At 38.3% G+C, this 23695-nt stretch overlaps 1 protein-coding gene and 1 pseudogene across 1 annotated transcript; one reads left to right on the top strand and one right to left on the bottom strand.

Moving 5' to 3' along the window:
• Positions 1–3216: 3216 nt before the first annotated feature.
• Positions 3217–7221, bottom strand: LOC136281513 (D-inositol 3-phosphate glycosyltransferase-like; annotated as a pseudogene).
• Positions 7222–14427: 7206 nt separating this feature from the next.
• Positions 14428–16863, top strand: LOC136281512 (uncharacterized). The gene has a single exon (XM_066167927.1). The coding sequence runs from the start codon at positions 14432–14434 to the stop codon at positions 16295–16297; it is 1866 nt and encodes a 621-aa protein (XP_066024024.1). The 5' UTR covers positions 14428–14431; the 3' UTR covers positions 16298–16863.
• The last annotated feature ends 6832 nt before the right edge of the window (positions 16864–23695 follow it).

Genomic DNA, 23695 nt, shown 5'->3' with positions numbered 1-23695 from the left:
CTTGATTTGGTAATCCATGACAGCAAGGCTGCTGGCATCACACTTTGCCTCTCACCTTAAAATGAAGGAACGTTTAACATACAACCAAAAAAGAGAAAGAAAATGACTTCCACATCAAGTTCGCATCACTACGTTCTGTTGAAAATAAATCTATCACTGCATTAAGAGGTTCATCTTGCTTTAACAGAGACGAGGCCAATTCGACCGTTACAGATAATCTTCAATTTTGAGGGGTAGTTCATTGTTTATACTACTAAGTCAAGGAAAATTTATCATTCACGACTACCTGTTGCGCAAGTAAAAAAGAAAATCAGCGCCAAAAAATTGACCTAAGCGCGCCGAAGGAGCTCTAATTTTGACTTTGATGTGCCGAGGACTACTTTTTGAGCACCTCACTCATAGAGCTCCAGCCGCGCGATGAAGTCAAAATCTCGACTGTGATATTGAACATGACTATTAGTTGTACATGCGATTTGCCGCTAAGCATGCTAAGTAATGAAAGTTTTTTATTACATACCTATCTCTATTCGTGCATTGGCCTTATGAAGACGAAGTTTTATCTCCTTTGTGTTAGTGATCTGCAATATCAGAATAATTTTCAGTTTCCAGTCACTGGGTAACTTGAGGCAAATCAAACCAGAAACATTTAGCAACGAACAGCACAAACCAAAAGGATCCAAAATCAGGCACTGAATCTTCTAAAAGAAAGTACGGAAATGGGATATCTTCTAAATTCTGTCTCGTGCAAAGACTTATCTGAAAATGAAATTGTACAAACCAAACTAAAGCGGCTGTGGAAGCTAGTAGATTACAGGGGCAAAGGCAAAAAGCTCACAAGTAGAAATGACCTTTTCATTTGAAATCTTTTAAAAAGGTAGAATTAAGAAACATTTTCATATCTCCTGTAATTTCACTATTAAAATTTCGATTCGATAGGCATGGCCTTCGGACGTGTGCATTTGTAAGCGTGTTCTTTGATGCAGTTTAAGAAGCGATAAGTCATAGCCACTTCATCTCAAAATTCCTTCACTAAGACACCGAAAGACGGGAGTCGCATTTTATCATAAGGTCAAAATACTAGCAGAAATTTCGAGAAATCCTTACTCACGTTCTTGTTCTTACGGAATAATTTTCTCGCTTCATCTTGGATGTACAGTCTCTCAACCTCAGTATCTGCGGCTGTTGTAACTCTTCAATGCCATGATACTCGAAATATTTGCCTGTACAGCGATAGTACTTCCCTAATCAACATTGGCAGAACCGGCTTGCAATTTCTTTGGAGGAAACTGTGATCTTACTGCAGCTGAAAATTGCAGTAACTGAAAAATAAAGGCAACGGAACCACAGAGACGAGCGGGGAAGTTTCGGGTGGAAAAACCCCGTCTATCTTTTCGTATAAAGCCTCTCGCAGCTTCACGGCCTGTTCTTCGCAGCTCCGCCGCTTGACGCTTCAAATCGCGCACAAGACCGCTAGGTACACGGGCTGATGCTGACACACAGGTCATTTTTCATGGTTGGGCATGCGTATTGCAACACAGAAGCATCTAAAAAGCACGATCAAACTTAGTCTCTCGCCTTTCTGTTCCGACTTTCATTTACGACGCTACTAAAATTATTATTATCAGTGTCAGTTCCAATCGTAAAAGACCACAGCAGCTAGATTCTTTCTTGTACTGCTGACAATGTTCCTTGTTTGAAACCAACCACTGCCTGTCTACTGCCTTCTACGACTATTTCTTTTCGAAGCCTCTACGTATCAAGAAAAGCGGATCCGCTTAGGTTACAGCAGGCTTTGTTAAACGATTAACGATGACCGTATATGACTACTTTGGAACAACGGCGGAAACAACGTCAAAATACACGCGGGATTTTTCAAAATTTCCGATTATCATACGTGCGGCAGATTTAAACCATCGTCAAAACTGACGATAAGACAAATCCTCCCCGAGGGGGGTGATTCTGGTAGATTTTTTAGGATGCAAATATTCACGGTGGGGTGGATGGTGGGGCGACTGCAGCTTTCGTGCCTGAAGTAAAGAGATGTCACTGTTTTTTCCTTTATATTGCTTGAAACTGGTGAAAGATATATTCAATTAGAGGCTCACTGTGCGATGCAAAGGTAATGAGAGCATGTGTAACCTGGTGTTAACGTCCGAAGCCTACCGCGCCGTTGAATCATGTAGAAGACTATCGTCATCTGCTCGATTTTTTAATGTGCGTGTATTTAAATTTCGCGCTGCATGACGGCATAACTGAAGGGTAAAATTAACTTATGGGTGGAGGATTGAAGAATGAAATAGTTTTTATAACTATTATTTTGGACATTACAAAGAAAAAAAACCAACAACAACTTATGGTAGTATGTTTATTTGAAAGATTATGTTTTCCTACGGAATTACAGAATGCATGTCTTATTGTTCTCATACACGTCTGTGCATTGCGACAGACCTTTCACAATTGTCTCATACTGTTGAAATCGTGCTTTTTGCCGGCTGGCAGGGCGTATTCCATAGATGTTGTCCGAAATACCGCCAGAGAGTCAACTATGGGGTGTTGGTCTGGAAAACGACATATTTTTGCAACCTACAGTGTGAGTCACCAAGTATTTGTTTCAATTTTACGTACGAAAGAGGCCGTGTTTTGTTATCCTATTTGATGGGCGTTGACAGACTTGATTTTGAAGAGATTACTACAGGTCTGAGCTTTAAATTCATGAATTTGTTCGAGTTCTTGCCTGTTAAACAACTAAGTGCTACATAGTTTCATAGTAGGGTAGATGGAGGTTCGAACAAATCATCGTAAAGTTCTCGTGCTGAAACAATTCCTATTATTCTTGGAGCGCTGTTCGTTTGGGTGTTAAATCATAACCGTCGATTACTCGAAGTAAAAAAATAAAAAATAAAAAAACGCAAACTACCTGAAGGAAAATTACCTGACGGAAAACGTCAGTAAATAAGTCGCGATGGTTATTGGTTTGTATCTTATTGGTTGAAATTAGTTGGTGCGCGTTGTCTAAGCCAATCACTGAGCACGTTGAAGGATAACTCCCAGACAACTCTTGGACAACTCTCGACACTTATCTGAATTAGACGTATATTTTGTGACTCAGATATGGCGGATCCCCACGCAGTAAGAATAGTTCGTGTCAGCTTTTTAGCTCAAATAGGACAGAGTTACATAACTTTTTCGTGGAAAAAAAAACGTAATGTCAAAAACAAATATAATATCCATTTAATGTTTATGAGTGACATGCCTTCTTTTAAATTGTTGGTTCGGTCTCTGGGTTAAACCATTGACTATGAAACCTCAGTACTACACTACGAGGAAATTTATATCAAAACTAAAATATTTACCTCTAAATCTGGTGATCTTACAAAGCCTAATTTGAGTAAACGCATTCTTGGTAATACAATGAAATAAAAAATTAAAAAAAAAAAAAGGCGTTACTTGTCTAGCTTCTTCGGTAGTAAAAAGTTCTGTGTTGAATCGCCATATTGTGTGCTTCTCACGGTGTCTTGATAGCTTTACTGTCGATGAACTGAGGTTCTACGCTGAAGAGTAGAGCAGTAATTAGAGGCTTAAATCTACAGTTTCAGAGAATGTAAGATGATTTTCAAGTAGTAGTAGAAATATTGGCGAAGAGACGATGGACTAAGTGGTAGGAAAGAGGAAAGAAGAGAGAGAGGAAGTTACGAAGACATAAATAAAGGAGAGAATGAAGGAGAAAGAGTTAAGCATGAATATATAAGCATACAGGTTTATAAATAACTAAATACATAAATGAATGAATAAATTAAAGGTAAATCGATGAATCAATAAACGAATGACGAGGAAAACGAATAAATGGACAATAAAAGAGAGAAACAAATAAAAAGCAGACTCAAAAAAAGCCATTGCTTCAATTGTCGAAGATTTGAATAAGGCAAGGAAGGAAAGGAAAAAAAAGGGCCTGCCTACCAAAAAATTTTCTCCTTATCTCCCTCACAAGAGTCTCGCATTGTTTTTCCCAGTTGTAGGTCTGTTCATAAGATTTCCGCAGTCGTTGCATCTCCTTTAGCCGCTTTTCCCTCTTCTTTTGACGAACCTTCTTGATTGCCTTTGACCAGTCTTCGGGTTTATCGAAGTTAACTACACAGAGTCCTCCAAATTTTACCTTACGCAACGCTTTTGAAAAGCCTGAGTTATGGCCAGCAAGGACAGGCAAACCAGCGGATAAGGCTTCCAGAGAAGTGAGTCCAAATCCCTCTGTTCTTGAGGGCATGATAACCAGATCCATACGAAGAAGCAGCTCTTTCAATCGCTCTCTATCCTTGATATATTCTTTGACAGACAGCTGGTTTCTAGAAATGCCATGTTTAAGAAGCTTCGCTGCCAATTCGTCTTGTTTTCCTGGGGCCGCTCCAACAAATGTGAGATGATAGGAGTCGTTTTTCAGCTCATGACTTGTAAATGCCCCAGCGGCAATATCGTAGCCTTTTAGCTCGAAGTCTTCGTCATCACCACGCCCAAACATCAGGACCTGAAACACATCATTCTCGTTTGGCGACTGCGTCGCATCAGTTAAATCTCTCATAATTCCGGGTGTAAATTCCATAACATCCTAATCTTTATTGAAAGAGCGTAGATGAGTGGAGTAGAAACCTTTCAATTTAGGCCCGACTGCCATGACAAGGTCAGCTAATTTGCATAGACTAGCCTCACGCTGGTTCTTTTCTTCACTTTTTGCGATAGCTTTCGGATAGTCCTTGTACATACCGAGTTCATCTGGAGCAGTGTGCACTACTGGAACCCACTTGCAGTCATGAGATTCTTTAATCTTCTGAGCCTGTTGACCAAGCTTCACGCCATGACCAATTACTACATCAATTCGAAGGTCTTTCGGTGGAAAAAACAATTCTACGAGGGGAGTGCACGCGATAAGTTCCTTTGCCTCAATAATAGTAACACAATTTTTCTCAGCTGCAGCTTTTTCTTCCTCTCCACATGCACCGTGAGGGACAAAGAAAGTGACTTGAGTGTCGGTACGGCTTGCCAAATTAATGGCAAGTTCTCTGTTAAACGTCGTTAATCCACCTTTCAGTGAATTCCACTCGTCTGCTAAGATTGTAACATTCAAAACCATTTCTGAGAAAATTCTTGAATCTGTTACTTCAGGTGCTTTCGGTAAGGGGAAAGCCTTGCTGGATTCCAGGGCAACCTGAAATGACATAACAGGGTTCTAGAATCGTTCTGAATCTATCAGGGTGTGCATTTGTGACCAATCGGTCTAAACAAACCGGACATAACACAATCGACTGGCAACAACCCTTCACTGGACCCTCTGATAATGACTTCTGCTGAGTTTGTCAAAACGTCAGACAATACTACCGAAAACAGTCCCTAGGGTCGTCAGAACTACACTCACCCGGACGATCAGACTACATGACCAATTTTAACGAACTGATACCTTTAAACAACAACTGGAAAGCGCTAATAAAATACAACTAAACTTATGGGAGGCTTTTTGCAGCTTGTGACTTCATCAAAATCAAACGATCAATTGTTATCATATATTTTTTTTCGATGGCGACACATCTGATAGAATATGATATTGAACATAAGCTCAGGAAAATATAAATAACACGGAACTTCTAATAAATCTTTTTGTTTGATCCATTTTTAAATTTAAGATCTGGAAAGATAAGGACATATTTCATTGAAAACTCTGGATATCTGAAGTGTCGGTTGAAATTGCTAATTTCTTGTAGCTGTTTTCTTTAATATCTTAGAACGTTGGCTTTTTCACCTGATCTTCCTTTTGCTCAGGCAGGGCTACCTGTGTTGTAGAAGGAAAGTTCTTGGGAGAAGAGCTCTCCAACAGAGAAATTTAATATCTTAGAAAAAATATTCTATCTGACATTTATATCCATCAATTCTCTTGCCTTATCACTGGAAAATTGCTCTCAATGGGTTAATGGTTCATTTGACTCTCTAAGGATATAAATTATACCCTGTGCCTTTACCAAGCTAGAGTCCCTTAAAGCCACGGAAACTCTAGAGGAAATGTCATGGAGTGGTCACCGGTCATTTAAAAAGAACACCTCTCACCTTAGCGGCCATTCGCACTGGTAATTTTTGCTGCGGCTTTAAGAGCGATTTTTGGTACGATCTATACCCGTGATTTCACGGGAACGTAAAATCGCCCTTGTGGTAGCGTCCTCATTTTATTTTCACTAACAATATGCAAAAGTCAGGCTTCAGCAAAGTGTCTGACTAGATATGCCACAAAAAGAGTAGTTTTGCTCTGCCAGTGGCAATTTAAGTCGAACTTAATATCACCAGTACCAAAGAGATGCAACGATGCAAGATGGTGATAAAATAGAAAAAGAAGTACAGCGAAGGAGTTATTTGAAAGAGCTAACTTACTCTTCTGTGAAGCTTCTTAGCCACGCACTTAACACACGAGCGTAGACCGGTCGGATAGATGGAGGTATCTTTGGGGTGGGTGAATCCTGAGATTTACTCAGCCGAAGGGTAAGAGCTTCAAAAATGAAGTTTCCAAAACAGCTCCCCAACTTCATATACCACATACCTGATCTGAAACGGTAGGTATGAAATACAGCGTGCATAATGTTTCCCTATCAAATTGATTCCCCGTGTATAGCTGTACTTGCAGGTTACTGAGGTCGCTAATGGCTACTGGCAAACTTCTTTCAAAAGCTTCAGTTCCGAGAAACCTAGCACAAACGAATTAAAACAATATATAAATACTAGGTATTTCTTTTTGTCTAGGCAAAGGATGCGTTTCTCCTTACATATCTGCTCCAAGTTTTCGGACACGATGGAAATAGATGAGCAAAAATCGATAAACTCACGTCAAGAAGTTGTCTAGATTTTCTTCTTGCATCACAGTAAATGCTTGGGAAAGAGACACAGACATCTGATCTTCTTTACACAGTGGCTTGAGCGAGTTTCCCCCCCCTTGAGCACAAACGTTGCGAGCAATTGGAGGTAGAGGAGTATACACTTGTTCTTTAAGATGGAGTGGGAAGCAGTAGAGAGTCAGCAAGTAGTTTGTAGGTTTCCCTCTAGCATATAAACGAGCGAAAAATCCTACTTTTTGTAACATCAGCTTTCTACAGAGGCCATCGGCAAGATTCTTTAGCATAACAAAGGGTCGTTTCAATGGGTCAATCCAAACCCAGAACCTAAAGGAAAACGACACAGACTCAGCAACATCTTTTCATATAGTCATCAACAAATCAGAGCGTGTACATCTTAGAACAAGAGAATACAAACAAATTATCCCTTGCTCAGAATCACGAATTAACTGCTAATGCGCCGATCAATTCGGAGATTCAAGAACCCCCCCTTCCAGGCAACCCAAAGACATATGACTGACGTCCGTGCCCGAGAAGGAGGGGAATTTGACCAAAAAGGCCTTTCCGTGAATGGGAAACTTGAACCTTACCCGGATGGGGTGGGGCATTTGAACCCCAAGTAGGTATTTGAATCAAAAGTGTCAAGTCCTTTCAGCGAGATACACGAGCTCTCTAGTGAATGAACCAACGCTGTGACTGTGAATGTAAAACAACCTCTCTCGATTAATATAAAATATAATTCATTCGAAGGTATTGCATCCGGATCACTAAGAAGATTGTGAGACAAATACATCCGGTAAAATTTACTTGATAGCGACTATGAAATGTACATGGTGCGCCTACTTGTCGCCACCATTAATTGGCATAAATCACTACAATTTGTACAAAAGTCTAGCATAACACTCTTATCTTGTTTATTTATGATTTTATTAGCCGTTTCGATTATTATATTACGCCTGGGTATTACTTTTTGAAAGGAGCTCAGGTTTTGCGTTGTGTTTTCCACTCCCTCATTTATATCATAAGCTAGTCACGCAATAGTTGATACCGACACAAGTGAATATTTACCATTTATAAAGATTTTTGTTTACGTTGGATTGAAAATATTAAAATATGAGCTTTCTTCACTAATCGTTGTTTCAGCAGCAGCGAAGCAGTTAAAAGCGGGTTGTAGCTTCAACGCTACTGAAATTTTTAGTATTCCGACAGGCGAGCAAAGCGTGATGCTCTGGGAATAAAAACTTTTAGGGGCCTTTTACATGATATCCGATTGAGTTTTGTACAAGAACGAGTTCATACCGGTTGTCACATAATAAGCAGCGTAAAATTTATTCGAAATGAGTCATTTCTGAATGAGTTTATTGGGGTTTTCATTACAGAACGAAACACTTATTCTGGACGACCTTTTTCTACCTGTTCAATGTAAACGCGGCACGGCTCTCATATTTGTATGAATCCTCTGAGAGAGCGAGGGAAGCATTGAAAAAGACAGAAAGGGACATAAAGACTTGTTTTTACAGGCTTATTGTTGCTACTCCCACACGGATAAGACTTAAGCACTTTTTATAATTTTATAGCGGTCGTTTTCGAAATTCCAGGCGCCCACCCCCGCCCTCTTATGTAAAGGGGTCCCCCGGGGGTGCTAATACGTGCATCACACTTGACATTTAGCAAGGACAAATTCTGAAGAGAAGAGAAACATGTTTTGTCTAGTCGCTAGTGCAGAAGGGCCCTTTACCACCGTGTGCATAATTACGGGTCCCCCTAGACGCTGGAGAGCCAACAAAGTGTTCAGACATTACTTCAGAAAACTCCGCCTCTGACTGAATTTTTGGTAGCCTATTGACCAATTCCCAATCGAAACTTAACTCTGACGTCACGCGTAATTTTGCTCACGGTGGTAAGTAGCCTACTTACCGAAGCCAGATTGTATGAATTTTCCAGACATCTTGAGTACTGTGATACACGCTTGCTAATTCCCCTATCAGCTTTTGGAACCGACTTAACCCTAACTTCACCATGGCCGGACATTTCTTTTGGCACCCTACATCTGCTGTTGGAACCACGATTCCACCCAACACCGAGATTTGATCAGTGAGTGGGGCAATTTATAAAATCATCGACATCTTTTGGCGTCTCGAAGATGCCGGTGTCACAGCGGATTTGTACCCCCCCCGGTCCAAATCCGCTAGCGCAGATTTGGACCCCCCTACCAAACTTTCCTTTTAAGCATCCTTTGTATCATATTTGGTAACTAATTCTATTTGCAAGCTTTTTTGTCGATGTTTTTTTCAATCACAACACAACATTTCCTCAATAAAGATAAAACAAACAACAACAACAACAGCTATTTCGTTCCAATTCTACCGCATTCATTATAACGAGTCGAACAGTATACGCAAGAATTAGATGTGAACAAACTACTGCATTCGAACTATTGAAATTGTTACAATAAATCTTTGCTTCTTCTGATGCGAATCAAGATTGGTACGAAACGTCATAACAATAGTGGAGACTATCGCGTCCAGTCACAAAAATAACTCAGTCTGATTTTCTAAAATAACAACAATTTTTGAACAAGAGCGAAGAAACTACTCGTATTACAAGTCGTTCGGAAAGCCTATGATAAGTAAAAATGTTTCTATTCTGAACTATTGGAACTCTCAGCTTATTTTCAGATGCAAATCAACGTTAATGTCAACATCTTAACAAAAGTGGAGACTATTACATCGAACTCAATCTTATTTTCCAATTTTAACGATTATTAACTGTTGAGGGATCCGAAATAACACCCTAACAATTACGAAAACGTCTAGAGTCTGGCAATCTGCAGACAATGCAGAGCCACTCGTCCTCCGAGGCAGTCTTAAATCCCTAGCACTGTACCATGTCGTCCCTACACTCGGGCATTGAACAATAACAAAATAAATTAGTGTCACAAGTTTGTTACTTATTGAATCTAACGGTGTTCGACTATCGCGGAAAAGGTTCAAAAACGACCTCTCTCCAGACATTAAACTAAATTCTTGCCCATTTTCCCTTGGTCAAAAGAAACATCCGACGGGATGCCAGTTCGTATGCATTAACGATACGCATGTTTTGAATTGAAAACATACTTTAGTACGCTCTGGAACGTAAAGTATCATCCATTTTTACTAGAACATTAAGGATGATGTTTACACTCAGTTTTGTTGAGGGGTCCAAATCCGCGGAAGGGGGGTCCAAATCCGCTACCTGGGGGGTTCATATCCGTTAGCGGATTTGGACCGGGGGGTCCATATCCACTAGCGGATTTGGACCGGGGGGTCCAAATCCGCTGGGACACCGGCACACGACAAAACAAGATCAACTTCATTTTCTGGATCTGAAAACTTGCAACTCCGCAAGTGACATGAAATGTCTTTTTAACAATCACGCAAGGGAACGACTTGGTCTTCTCGATAACTAAACCCACAAGTTCCACCAACGAACAATTTAACTTAAGAGCAAATCTCCATGTTAGCATGTAAGATGAGACGCTTATAAAACATATCAGTTAGCTAACTCAGTATGTAGCTTGTCAATCAAATTGACCACCGTAACCATACTTTGACTTCAGCCGGCAAAGGAATCATCGATGGATCTGGACATTTTAGTTTTCTGAATGCAGTTATTCCTGAAAGGTTTTTCTAGATGTCATGCAAAGAGGAAAAAAACCCATCTCTTGGTATTTCGGAGGTTGATTCATCTTTGAATTTCTGTGTCACGCTTGTCACGCAACTGATATAATAAGTTAAAGAAGATATATAAACTGGAACTCAAATCTGGCTAGAATGTGGTAGAGCATAATTAACGAGATCATCAAAACAGTTAATAAAATCATAAATAAACAAGATAAGAGTGTTATGTTAGATTTTTTTGCAAATTGTAGTGATTTATGTTAGTTAACGGTGGCGACAAGTAGGCGCACCATGTAAATTTCATAGTCGCTATCAAGTAAATTTTACCGGACTTTGAGTTCGTCTCAAGAAAGAACAACACAAATACACAAGGAAATTTTTACAGTCACTTTATAACCATCCTTTGGTCTTTTAAAAGCTTGAAGCTCAGTAGATTGTGTCATATCGGTCATTGTTAAAACTGTCTTTGTTTTGATGCTGCTTTTCGACATAGGAAAAGTATGTCGGACAAAAATATTCACCAAAAAATAAATATTTCTTTGCCAGCTTCAATAACGACAGGGGATTAAGTTTAGATGATAAAACAAAGGATTATGTTTATACCGTAGGTCTAGTACATTCGTTACATGAGGTCACACAACTCGGGTAATAATCACGGGGAAAATTTTCATATTTGAGCGGTCGAACGAAAAAAAATTATTTCTCGAAAACTAAAATATATTTTTACAAAAAAACTACACCACAATTATAAGAACATATTGGGCTACAAAATATAAAAGTAGGAGGGGAAAAAAATTTGGGTGACTTGCCGCTGTTTGTGTGTTCCTCATGTTAGGCCGCACTCGGTTCCACACCTTTTTCACTCGGCCCTAGTCCTCCGACGGTCCAAAAGGTAAGGTTTTACCTTTTCTAGGGGTAAATCGAGGGGTTAAGAGGGGTTGGGACGTCACATTTCTCGAACTTTTGTTGGCGGCCTTCTTGTTACATCCTTTACTGTCCCCCTCTACTACTCTCCATGTATGTAACTTATTAGGGTTGCTCAGGCAAACCATAAGTGTATTCATGATCGTAGTGCAATATCTACCTATTCTCTTAGGAAGTGTGAGGGCAAACTAGCTGTCCCACTCCCCCGCACCAATTTTCTAGAAAAACAGTTTCAGCTATAGTGGTGCGGTGCTGTGGAACAGCTTACCTGCCAATCTGCGTCAAGCACAAACTCTCACTAGTTTTAAATCCGGCTGTAGGGGATTCCTTTCTGATAATGATGAAGTTAATTAATCACATGGCATTCATGGAAAGCAGGCACTTTGCCATTGTTTTTAGTTTTGTTGTTATTAGATTTAATTTAGAAGTAGATTAGTATCTTAATAATGTAATTAATGCAATTTTAGTATTTACTTTAAGTCCTGATGTTTTACCTGTGTATAAATAAAGTTAAATAAATATAAAATAAATAAATAAATATGTCAGCCTTAAAGTTATTTGAAACAGAAAATAACTAACAGTCTTTACATGCATTGCAGAACTACGATTACTTCACAATGTTGTTTTCCATTCATGGTAATTCTTCACTAAAAGTCACAATAACAATAATAAGAAGAACTAATAAGAATAATGATATTAGTTAATATTTATAACATGCAGACTTACAAGTTACATAATTTGTTGAGTACATTTAAAATTTGAAAATTTAAATAAAAAATGTGAAGAACAACAAATGCTCATCATTTGTTGAGAACTATACCGGCAGAGGATGTACAGAGGACATGACTGTTTTGTTTTCTGCTCTTGCATCCATCCATAATCAGATTTTCCTTTGCTATTAGTATATTATAAGCCATATTAAAATGCAAGATCGGGTATTGAAGTTAGCAATTTTACTTGCTTTTCAAAGTACACCATTAATCTCTTTTTTTCTTCTTTTTCCTCGTATACACAGGTTCATGCAAGATTTTCAGTTGGAAGTCTTTGAAATGGAGATATCTTTTACATAAAAAACGTCTAGATAGTAGTTGAGCTATGAGGAGACAGATGTTGTCCCTTCTACATGTAGTATTGTTTTTTATAAGAAATTAAATACATCATGCAAGACAATCAAATGAATTTGTATCACTGATATTCTTGTTTTTGAAAATGAAAAACAAATTTAAACCATATATATAGGCAAAAAGTTGGCAAGATGTAGCCTGGAAAAGGCAGGTTACTGGTGTAATTTGATTTTCTTAACCTTGTCCACTTAATGGAATATTCAAGAGGAATGCCGACCATGCCAGAGGATAGTTTTGGTCGTTTGTTGCTGAGAAACACCTCGTTAGAGGAAGAAGAAATCCAAAAATACATAGACAGACTTTGCAGCCGACTTAAACAAAGAAAGGTAAGAAACTCTATTCCTTTTTTTGTGGTAAAAATGCTGAATGATTAAAGTGCTGTCTTCATATGCATAAAAGCTGTCATACAATGTTTGCTAGTCACTTGATGTAGAATATGGCAACCAATTCAATGTTGCAGAGCAGTAGAGAATGTGATGTTTATTCTACAGTGAATTGTTTTAACTGCACCAAAAGGGCGAGTAAAAGGGCGATCAAATGTATTTTTTTAAAAGTAATTTTGGAGCCAGTCTGCAGGCACTAAAGCTGAACACATGCTTGGTGTTTGTTGCTTTTTGGCTAGTTTGCCATCTAGAGAAAGGAAGAATTTTATACGGTTTAGCAAAAAAATTTAATTGTATGATATCTTCAAATTAACCCAAAACTCAAAATGTATTCCTTTCAAACACTCAGCCTCTGGTTTACTCTTGAAATATTCTTAAAATTTCGCAAATTTTAGCCTCTATGTTACTAAAAAATGAGTGTAAAGCTAGAATTCTTTTAGTTGCTAGAACTGCTTGTCTTGTCTACGAGACAACAAAGACGCCCTGGGGTATAGTATTCGTGCTTGAGTACTGTAAGACAACATAAGGCTGTCATTCTCATGTCATCTTAAATTGCTGCCGCGTAGCGATCGGTGAGAAATCTTGCGTTTTAAAGGTTCTCCTGAATATAAAACCTGCAGTGTTTCTGTTTGTAGGGCATTACTTTAGAGCAGTTTCTTAGTTTTGGGATGTTCCTCAACAATTTGGAAGACTTCGCTTTAGCCATGAGAATCTACTCCATTGCAGGACAAGCCGTCACTCAAGGTACAATACCTTGTAGCCTACATTGTGTTTTCTTGAGTTCAATATGCAGACTCGCGTTGCACCAAAGAGCCTGTTCCAGGCTATCACGCTGTCAGTGGAGACGATCGCAAAAGCGGGCGAACGAACTTTGTCCACTGGTTCTGTCTCCAACTAAAAACAGATTTTAAGAAAAGGAATTTTAGGCAGAAGTGAAATTTTGGTCAGAAGTGATGCTCACATATTTCTCAGAGGCATAGCTAGCGGGGGTCCTGGGGTGCCCGTGAAACCCCCCCCCTTTATAAGCCATTTTTAAGCAAACAACCTACAAACTGTGCCGAAAACGACATGACATCTGGTGAGTGCCCTCATTTTGGCACAATGTGCCCCCCCCCCTTTTGAAAAATCCTGGCTTTTAAGGTGGTCTTCCACTCAAAAATTTGTATTTTTTGTCAAAAAACTTTCATTTTGAAAATGGTGCTTTTTGGTATCTTTAACCATTACTCTTTCATTCTACAGCTTCCTTTTTTCCATATTCAGGAGGTAAAGTCAAAAATTTTGCTAAATTCCTTAGCGAGTATGAATTTTCACCTTAGCAACGACCATAGCAACGGTTTGTTTATGAAAACAAAACGCAGTTGCAGTCAAAAGGAAACGACGGAATTTCTCCTGGGACCCCTCCCTGGTTATTCCCGTTGTTTATTGACATTTCAATCAGGCATACATGCAGTGAGTTACGAGCACCCAAAATGGCGGATGATATGTGGCGACACTATTTCCCAACTTATCATCCACCATTTTGGTCGTATTCGTTCACTCTATTCCTATTGCGATTTTGCTTGATAATTTATTTATCAATGCCACCAAAGGCTCGTTCTGGTTACACAAAAAAGCGTAAATATCGTGGAAACCAGTACTCTACTGAATCGAAGCGTTCGAAGAAGGAAAAAACGAGTGTCAGCACCAAAGGTCTTGGGAAAGAATGTTCAGCTTCTGCCCGCAAGATTCCAGCAGGTCTGACCACCGCATCTTCTGAGGGTATCAAGGAGTGTAAGGAGTCAATCATAAGTGGATTTCGGTTTGTAGATATGAGAATTTTGTCTTCTGTGATGGAATGTATGCCATGCAAAGAATGCTTTGTTTGTGATTTAATTTTACAAGAGCAAGCTATGAAACGCAAAGGTTGTGCCTCGAATCTTCGTTTGCTTTGCTGCTCGTGTGGTTGGTCTATGGAATTCTTTACTTCAGCTCAAATAGGCCGTTTCTTTGAAGTAAACAGAAGATTTGTGTATGCTTCAAGATCTGTTGGTTGTGGACGTGCGGCAGGTAAGAGGTTTTGTGGACTTATGAACATGCCGCCACCTCCTAGACCTACACCATATGCTCGCCATAATAAAGAAATACTCCGAGCAGTAAAGAAGATCTCACTGGAGACAATGCGTGATACTGCAAGAGAGATTCACGATATCAAGCCAGGTTCAGATGAGGGCATAGCAAGATGTGGAGTGTCTGTTGATGGAACATGGCAGAGAAGAGGCTTTTCTTCTTTAAATGGCTGTGTGAGTGCTATTAGCATGGATACAGGGAAAGTGGTAGATGTTGAGCCCCTAAGCAAAGTTTGTATCAAGTGCAGGGAGCATGAAAATGATCCTGACACCCCAGAAACTACTGCATGGAGAGCAGACCACAGAGCCTCTTGCAAGGCAAACTTTAAGGGTTCAGCACCAGCTATGGAACCAGAAGGCGCCCTTCGAATGTTTCAAAGGTCAGTAGATCTGCATAAGCTGCAGTATGATGAATATTATGGCGATGGTGACAGCAAAAGTTACTCATTAGTCAAAGATGTATACCAAGTCTATGATATTGAAGTTCAAAAGAAGGAATGTGTTGGCCATGTTCAAAAACGACTGGGAACAGCTTTACGAAAGTTAAAGAAGGAAAAGAAAGGGATGGGTGGGAAAGGCAGGCTGACAGATGCCATGATTGACAGACTGCAAAATTACTATGGAATTGCCATTCGAAGCAACTCAGGTGATCTTGCTGCCATGAAGAAGGCAATTTATGCCAGCTTGTTTCACTGTGCTTCTTCTGCAGACAGTAATTACCATGGGCATTGCCCTGAGGGTCCTGAAAGCTGGTGTGGTTTTCAGCGGGACAAGGTCAATAGGACAAACACTTTCAAACATGGAACTGGCCTACCTTTAGATGTCAGAGAGGAAATCAAACCCATTTATAAAAGGTTGAGTGAGGACAGCCTTCTCAGCAAATGTCTTGATGGCAAGACTCAAAACCAGAATGAGTCACTCAATGGTATGGTTTGGGAGCGTGTGCCAAAGGGGGTGTTTGTTGGTTCTGAAGTACTGCAGCTGGGGGTTTATGATGCTGTCGCTCACTTTAATATTGGTTCAAGAGCAGCTATTAAAGTGTTTGAGAGTCTTGGAATTCCCCCAGGTGAATTCTGTATAAATGAATGCCAGCAGTTGGACAAGATTCGTGTTTTGAAAGCTGAATACAAGTTCCAAGAGAAGAACAAGACAAGGAGGAGGCTACTCAGGGGAAAAAGAAAGAAAAAAAATGACAAATCCCAGGAAAAGGAGGGTGACATATATGCACCTGGTGCATTTTAATGAGAACATCAAAGAGCTTAGCTTAAACTTTCCAAAAGGCACCAGTTGCTTTAGTGATTATTTTGATTGATCAACTTAAATCTTTAAACTTGATTTTCTCAGTTTTGCAATTTTGAGAGAGTGCCCGTCACGGCAAAAAGGATTTCTTGAAAAGTATTAAACCAAAAGGGATGAAATTTTCAGGGAGGTTTGCTTGAGTATAGTTCTGTGTTGTGAACCTAAAATTATTAGTGATTTTTAGTTACATGGTTGTTGACAGATGTATCCATGGTGATAATACAAACAAAAATGTTGTAATCAAGGAACAGTTGCAATTTTATAATAGCTTGGCATAAAAAATATGGGTTTTCTGAGGTTCATGACATAAAGCCATCTTTGTACTTAGTTTTGATACCAATTTCAGGTGAATAGGACCGCTAGTTCTTGAGATATCCTTTTTACAAGAACACCATTATTTTCACAGTTGGGGGCCCAAAACTTGGTTACCATGGCAACGACATGTCTATCAAAATTCTTAAAAGTATCAGTTTGAGGTGATCTCTCCAATGGTACTTAAATAACTTAGGTAAAGCATAAACTGAATTTTTTTAAAATTTGAGTGGCTACACCCCGAAGGACGTCACTGGCATTTCTTGCTGTCAGGCAGTTTAAACTTCCTGAAGGTCTGTATAGCTGTTTTAATCAAACGGTTTTTGCCCGGAGATCAACCAGCGATATTTTCGGAAAGAAACGTTGTAAATCTTGGTGCAAAATAACTATCTTGCCAATTAAAATACCCAGAGCTATATATTCCTCGTGCCAAGCCCCCGCCGGTTATAAACGACAGGTGATTAATGTGAAGAGAATAAGTTTAAGAAACGATAGTTTCTTTTTAGAACGCAGAAGACAGTTTGATTTTTAACAGTAAAAACGACAAGTCTGGAGTACTTTCTTGCGTAATTGTCAACGAATAATTTCCCTTACAAATTTCCTCAAAACAAAAAAGCTACATGCACCACGCGAGCCCTCCAATGGTAACATTTTTCTCTATCTAAGCAACAAACTTTCCTGCTTAATTATCTGTTATAATTAGCTCAGTGTCATTTGGATGTTAATTTGCGAAGTGTTTCCGCTGTGTCAAGTTTTAATTTGCGGAAATTGAGTGTGTGTAAAATTTGCCACCCGATTAACGAAAAGAAAAATTACATGTTCGGCTTAATTATTAATGACTTTTTCTGTTGCGCTTATTACATTATGACCCCCTGAAACCAAGCGATGTTTCTTGTAAATGAAGTTTATTATTATACATTGAACTCTCTAACTCTTTTCCGATTGGCCGAAAGCGTACAGTGAATTTTCGAAATCAGCGCCCTTGACGCCATAACTGCAGATTATACAATAATCATGTCAAGGTCACGGGTAATCATGTCAAGGTCACGGGTAATCATGTCATGTATGACCGCAGTGCATGATTTCCAAGGGTAATCATGTCAACTTCGCGCGACTCGTGTTGCTTGCCGTCAGTGAAGAAGCAGAAACATGAAACATGAAGTTTTTTAATTCAATGTTTTATAAAACAATTATTAGATTCCGTTTTTGTGATATCCAAAATAATGAAAATCTCGGTAAGGGTTATCAGCCTCAGCCTTCGGCTTCGGCAGATAACCCCTACCTCGACCTTGATTATTCTAGATATCACAAAAACCTCATCCAATGATTGTTTATAGTTTTCTGCGGCTCGTCATGTTCAAGAAGTTAGTTTTATAACTTGAATTTAAAGGGGTCTGTGTATCTTTTAGCTTGTTTACTGAAAGAAGGAGCTAAAGGGCACAATTTGACACAATACCTTTGTTTTCTCAGAATTGAAGTCGATGACCGTTAAAGATGATTTCCAGTCTGTTCTGCGCACTCTCGAGAGTTTGTTTACGACTTTTGTTTTGTTTCATGTAAGACGTAACAAAATGTAGCAATTTGCATCTACTTACATGAAATAAATTTAAAGTTTCATGTCAACCGCCATTTTTGGATACGAAGCTTTGTGCTTCTTTCTTTCTGATATCACTTGATGAAAAAATGTCAAAGCTGTAAAACTCAAGGAAACTGTTGGAAAAAGAATCTAAATGCGCCTCAAAGATAAGGTAAGCAGTTCGTAACTAATAACATCGATTTGCCTCTAATGTTTGTGAGACTTACAATAGAGCGCTGAGACTGCACAGTACGAACTGGAAATCAGCTTTGACGAATTCCAGTGAAATTTGCGGACTTGAATTATGTTAGCCGATACTTACCAGAATATTTATATTTATAGAAGAGTCGTCTTCTTGGAGTAACCTTCAAAAGAAGCTGGATCCCGATTAGGAAACCTAAGCTCTAAAATAAGAAATGTTAGACGTTCTGTGATCAATTCCATGCACATGCCGACCGCATGTTCGTCGTAAAACCAACCAAATTCCACTGACCGTTTCCATAGACAACTCTAAAATAAACAATTCCCAAAAATTTAAAGTGAAAATTGGCTGTCTTCGTGAGCAGTGAGAAGTTAGAGTCAAGTTCTATTACCTGTAAAAAGTGCTTGATTTTATTTGTTGCGTCTACTTTGGTCACTCAGTATTTCCTGCTGTCACGTTCGAATACCGTGAACCAGTCACGGTATACAGTGTTTTGGCGTGACCGGTTCGCGGTATTCGAGCGTGACAGTACGAAATACTGAGTGAGCAAAGTCAACCCAAACAAATAAAAATCAAGCACTTTTACAGGTAATAGAACTTGACTCTAGCTTTTAACTGTTCACGAAGACAACCAATCTCACTTTACATTTTTGGAAATTGTTTATTTTGGAGTTGCCTATGGAAACCGTTTTACGACAAACATGCGGTCGGCATGTGCATGCGGGCAGGTCACGGAACGTTTCACATTTCTTTTTTTAGAGCTGAGGTTTCCTAAACTGGAGCGCTCGCGATTTTAATTACCCACAAATTTTATTACGCTAATTTGAAGAAGAAAAAATGCTCTTTTAGACCAAACTAGTCGTTTTGAGAAAAGCCGTGTACCACAACGCCTTTTTAGCATTTGAAAATGTAGACCTCTTGTTAAGCTGTCTTGGGTCGTATGTTTCTTTATGAACTTTTGATAATTGACTTTGTCAGAACTGATAACTTTATAAGTTATAAATTAATATGAGTTAATTCTCTTTTCTGGTTGTACTGATAACCATAACATTAATACTACACATAATTTAGGTGTACATGTACATGTACATGTAACTGTGATATGTGGAGAATCTCATATGTAGATTTGCCCCGTACAATTTAGTTTTATTGAGCATGCTAGTCTTTCTGCTGTCTTAATGGTTCTTGCTTTCTGAAATACAGTGCAGATTTCTAATGTGACACTGAGTTTTACATTGGAAGAGCCCTTATTTTGCATAGTTTTCAATGTATAATTTGTACAAACATTCCTCACAGTTAGGGTACATGACTGTCAGCAGAAAAGAAACTTTCCTTTCTTTCACAAAGGCTTCCAAAACTTTTGGGTTAAAATCTGTTACGAACATTACAAAAAAATCAACCTACAATTTTTTGTGTTCACTGGACACTTTTTTTCCCTGTGAATTGACTATTCAGACAAAAATTATTTTAAAATAATAGGAACAAAGCTGCTTCATAGCCTTTTTAAAATCTAGTTGTATCCCTTATTCTGTTCCCTTGCGAACTGAATTCCCAGTTTTCTGGGAATTCCTAGGAATTCCTAGGAATTCCTAGGAATTCTCAAAAATTCCCAATTATGCAAATGACCCTTGCAAACTGAATTCCCAGTTTTCTGGGAATTTCTGGGAATTCCTAGGAATTCCTAGGAATTCCTAGGAATTCCTAGGAATTCTCAAAAATTCCCATCTATGCAAATTAACTCTGATTTAAAAAGCTTGGAATTACTGGGAATTTCTGGGAAAGGAAGACTCCAGTTTTGTGAGGACTTGGAATCCCTAGGAATTCCTAAGAATTCTCAGCTTTACAAACTACCTATAATTTAAGAAGTGTGGAACTCTTGGGAATTGCTGGGAATTGAATTTGAGGTAATTTTAATACCCTGAGGTCCACATAAATTCTAAGAAATTCTCAATACCTTGAATGCGAAGGTTTTAAGAAAAAGAGTAATTTCAGAGGCTTAAAACTTTGGCTCAATAAAAGGTATGCTACACAAAACTTACCAAGAGATATACATACATGTACATGTTTATAACTTAAAGATCATGAAATTTATTACTCAAACTAAGTTTTAGTAAATCTTTACATTAATATAGATTTTCTCATGAACCAGCTGTCAGTTATGTTAAATGGAAATTGCCAACTTCCACAATAATTAACAATAATTACATTGTTATCTTACTTCCCTAACCTACATTACTGGTTGCCTTTGTTAGAAAACCTTGGAACAGTCAAGCTCAGTTGCCTCAAACGCTGTCAGAGACTTTTTGTTGACAATACTTTTAGTAGAAATTTCATGCCTTAGACAAACAAATTCAACACCTAATTAATCTTTCTTTTTTCATGATTGTTGTTGCTGCTTTTTTTCAGTTTTTTGCTCTATTTTCATGACTAATTGCTGTAATTTGTTTTGCTGTTTTTATTCTTACAAAACATTTTTGTAAGAGTTCCAATACTTGTGGATCATCCACACACTTTGCAAACATTTGGCATGCAGACAAGACAGAGGTAGTCAATGTACCCTTTGAGGAAAAACATCTTTTATATGACGTCTTCAATTTACTTTATTTGAAACTCTGATCTGAAAATAATTGTCAACAAGACTTGTTAGTAGTGAGAAGTACCAACCAAGTTTCCTTTCATAACTTAATTTCTTAAATGTCCCAATCACTGGATCTCCCAAAAAAATATTACATCTTTTTATTTTTGGTGCAAATTACAAGTCCTTCTTTATATAAAAATGAAAAATGCTAGTCACACTTCAGTAATAACAGCTCTTAAGTTTACTTGTTGTTCTTCTCTGTCTGTCAGCTATCAACAAAATTGTTTTATACTTCGGGCAGTGCATAACTATTTGTGGACCAGAGTTCCAACGCACCTCTGTAATCGCATATAGCTACTCCTGTCTCTTGTACAAATGTTTCTCCTTTGTAAGACGCACTCTACTCTGTTGTCAATACTGCTTTAAGTTCAGTGGAAACGACTGACTGAGGAATCGAGATGGCGGTGTTGGAACGTGTTGCTGAACGCTTGCTGCGGTCAAGCTTTGTAGATTTAGGTACTGGTACACTGGGATCATCTATGTATCTCTTACACTTCCGAATGTGGTATCCTTCTTTTATAAATATGAGGGTAAAAGACGATTTGTAGTCGCATTCAAAACTGTGATGGGCTTGTGTTATTTCTCACCTTTGCCATTAACACAACTCAAGTGAGTTTCGAGTCTTTGTTTCCTCGACAACTTTCGGCCACAAATCGTGCATTTGTAATACGATCGATTCTTGTCGATTATTTCTACATAGAGTGAGCTCACATCTTTATTTATATCACCAAGCTATCCATCTTCTAGAAGCAGAGAACCGGTCGGAGAAGTCAAAATAAAGTTGGGCGCTTCTCTTAACACTGCAATCGGCAAGCCAGCGGATTCACTTCGCTAGCCAATGACAAGTCCTAAAAGATCCACGTGATCATGCCCGTGATCGGAAACAAAGAAGACTCCATTTGGCGCTCATCTTTGAATGTACTTTTCATCGGTTGATCACTTTTCTCAACTGTTTTGCTGACTAAAACATTTCTAAAGATAGCTTTTATTCTGGTTCAATGGGAAAACGAGAATAGCGTGAGTGTTGTAAAAGAGAAGAAAGTCGTTGGCGCCGTGGAGTTAAAAGTAGGGACAACAGTTGACATATGGACCGGTACAAACAAGGGTCGAGTGGCCATCTGTAAAGCTACGATTTTGAAAGTTTGTGGTGAGTAAAAATTGCGATATTCGTTGTGATCAAAATCTTATAAAAGAATAGATGTAGCGGGTTGAATTAAGCTTACATAACGCTCGGCGCAACTGAAACTAGAATAATTCTGAGAATCGAATCGGTCACTTGCATGCCGCAGTTTCTTAAGCTTATGCTTTACAATGAAATAAACCTATCAGTAAGGTTTCAAGATTCCTCTAGTCACGTTTGGGAACATTCAAGATTCATAACAAACTTTAGTACATAAAGAAGCCCTCCTTGGTAAAAACAAAATAATGTATTCAACCCTTTTTTAGTAAAATCCATGAGAGAGATGTACTAACTCCAATATAAAAGTCACTCAATATAACACAGATTTCTCAATTTGAGAATCCAATGAATGCCCTTTTCCTCATAGCCATCCTAAAAGCCTGGTCTGAGCTTTAAACATACATATTTTAATATATTATTTTTTTTTCAAATTCAGATGTCAAGGAATCCAGATACAAAATGGTCAAGGTTCTTGTTGACAACCTCATTCAAGGCCAACTCATTGTGAGTCCAGGAAAAAAAATACAAACAGCAGCTAAGTTTGCAGTTTAGGATAACTTCATTCTAATTTATTGTTACAGTTATAACAAGATTTTAATCAAAAAATCAATTTTATTTGTCTGTAATTAGCCCCTTCACTCCCAAGAATATAACTATATAAATATAACTTAGGATATTGTATTTTTTGGAAAAGAATCAACAGATGTTATTCACAATTTGTGTCAAACCAAATTTAATGATTGATTAGAACTATTTTATATGAATAGCTGTAATTGAGGATTAATCCGTATGAAGTTTTCAAGAAAAGAAAAATAAATCAAATTCCATCCTAATATTACCACACATTGATGTTAATAATTAATCAAAAATATTTTACATGTACGCCTTAATCAAGCTTTTAAATAAATTTCATTGAATACTTGAATTTTAGCTGGGTTTTTTTTAATTTAAAGTATTTATTTTATATCATTAGCCTCAAATTTTTGCTTAAAATTCCCAGTAATTCTTAAACATTCCTAAAAATTCCCAAAAATTCCCAAAAATTCCCAGAAATTCCCAGAAATTCCCAGAAATTCCCAGAAATTCCTAGGAATTTTTTAGATTTACAGCTTTTCAGGGAAAGTCATTGGTTCTCTGAGTTGGAATTCCTAGGAATTCCTAGGAATTCCAAGTCCTGTTGGCTATAAACTTGGAATTTCTGGGAATTTCTGGGAATTTCTGGGAATTTCTGGGAATTTCTGGGAATTTCTAGGAATTTCTAGGTTTTTAGAACCAGAGTTGTTATAATTGGGAATTCCTAGGAATTCCTAGGAATTCCCAGTCCGAATTTACCGTGAAAATTCACACCTTTATTCCTAGGAATTCCTAGGAATAAATTCCTAGGAATTCCTAGGATTTTCCTAGGAATTCCTAGGAATTCCAAGTCCTGTTGG

Source organism: Pocillopora verrucosa, chromosome 6 (genome assembly GCF_036669915.1).
Source record: "Pocillopora verrucosa isolate sample1 chromosome 6, ASM3666991v2, whole genome shotgun sequence".
Taxonomy (NCBI): Eukaryota; Metazoa; Cnidaria; class Anthozoa; order Scleractinia; family Pocilloporidae; genus Pocillopora; species Pocillopora verrucosa.
The sequence above is the reverse complement of the archived record's forward strand: the minus strand, read 5'-3'. Positions and strand labels throughout refer to the sequence as shown.

Coding starts and splice junctions, on each gene's coding strand:
- LOC136281512 (XM_066167927.1), top strand. CDS start 14,432: ATGTGGCGACACTATTTCCCAACTTATCATCCACCATTTTGGTCGTAT.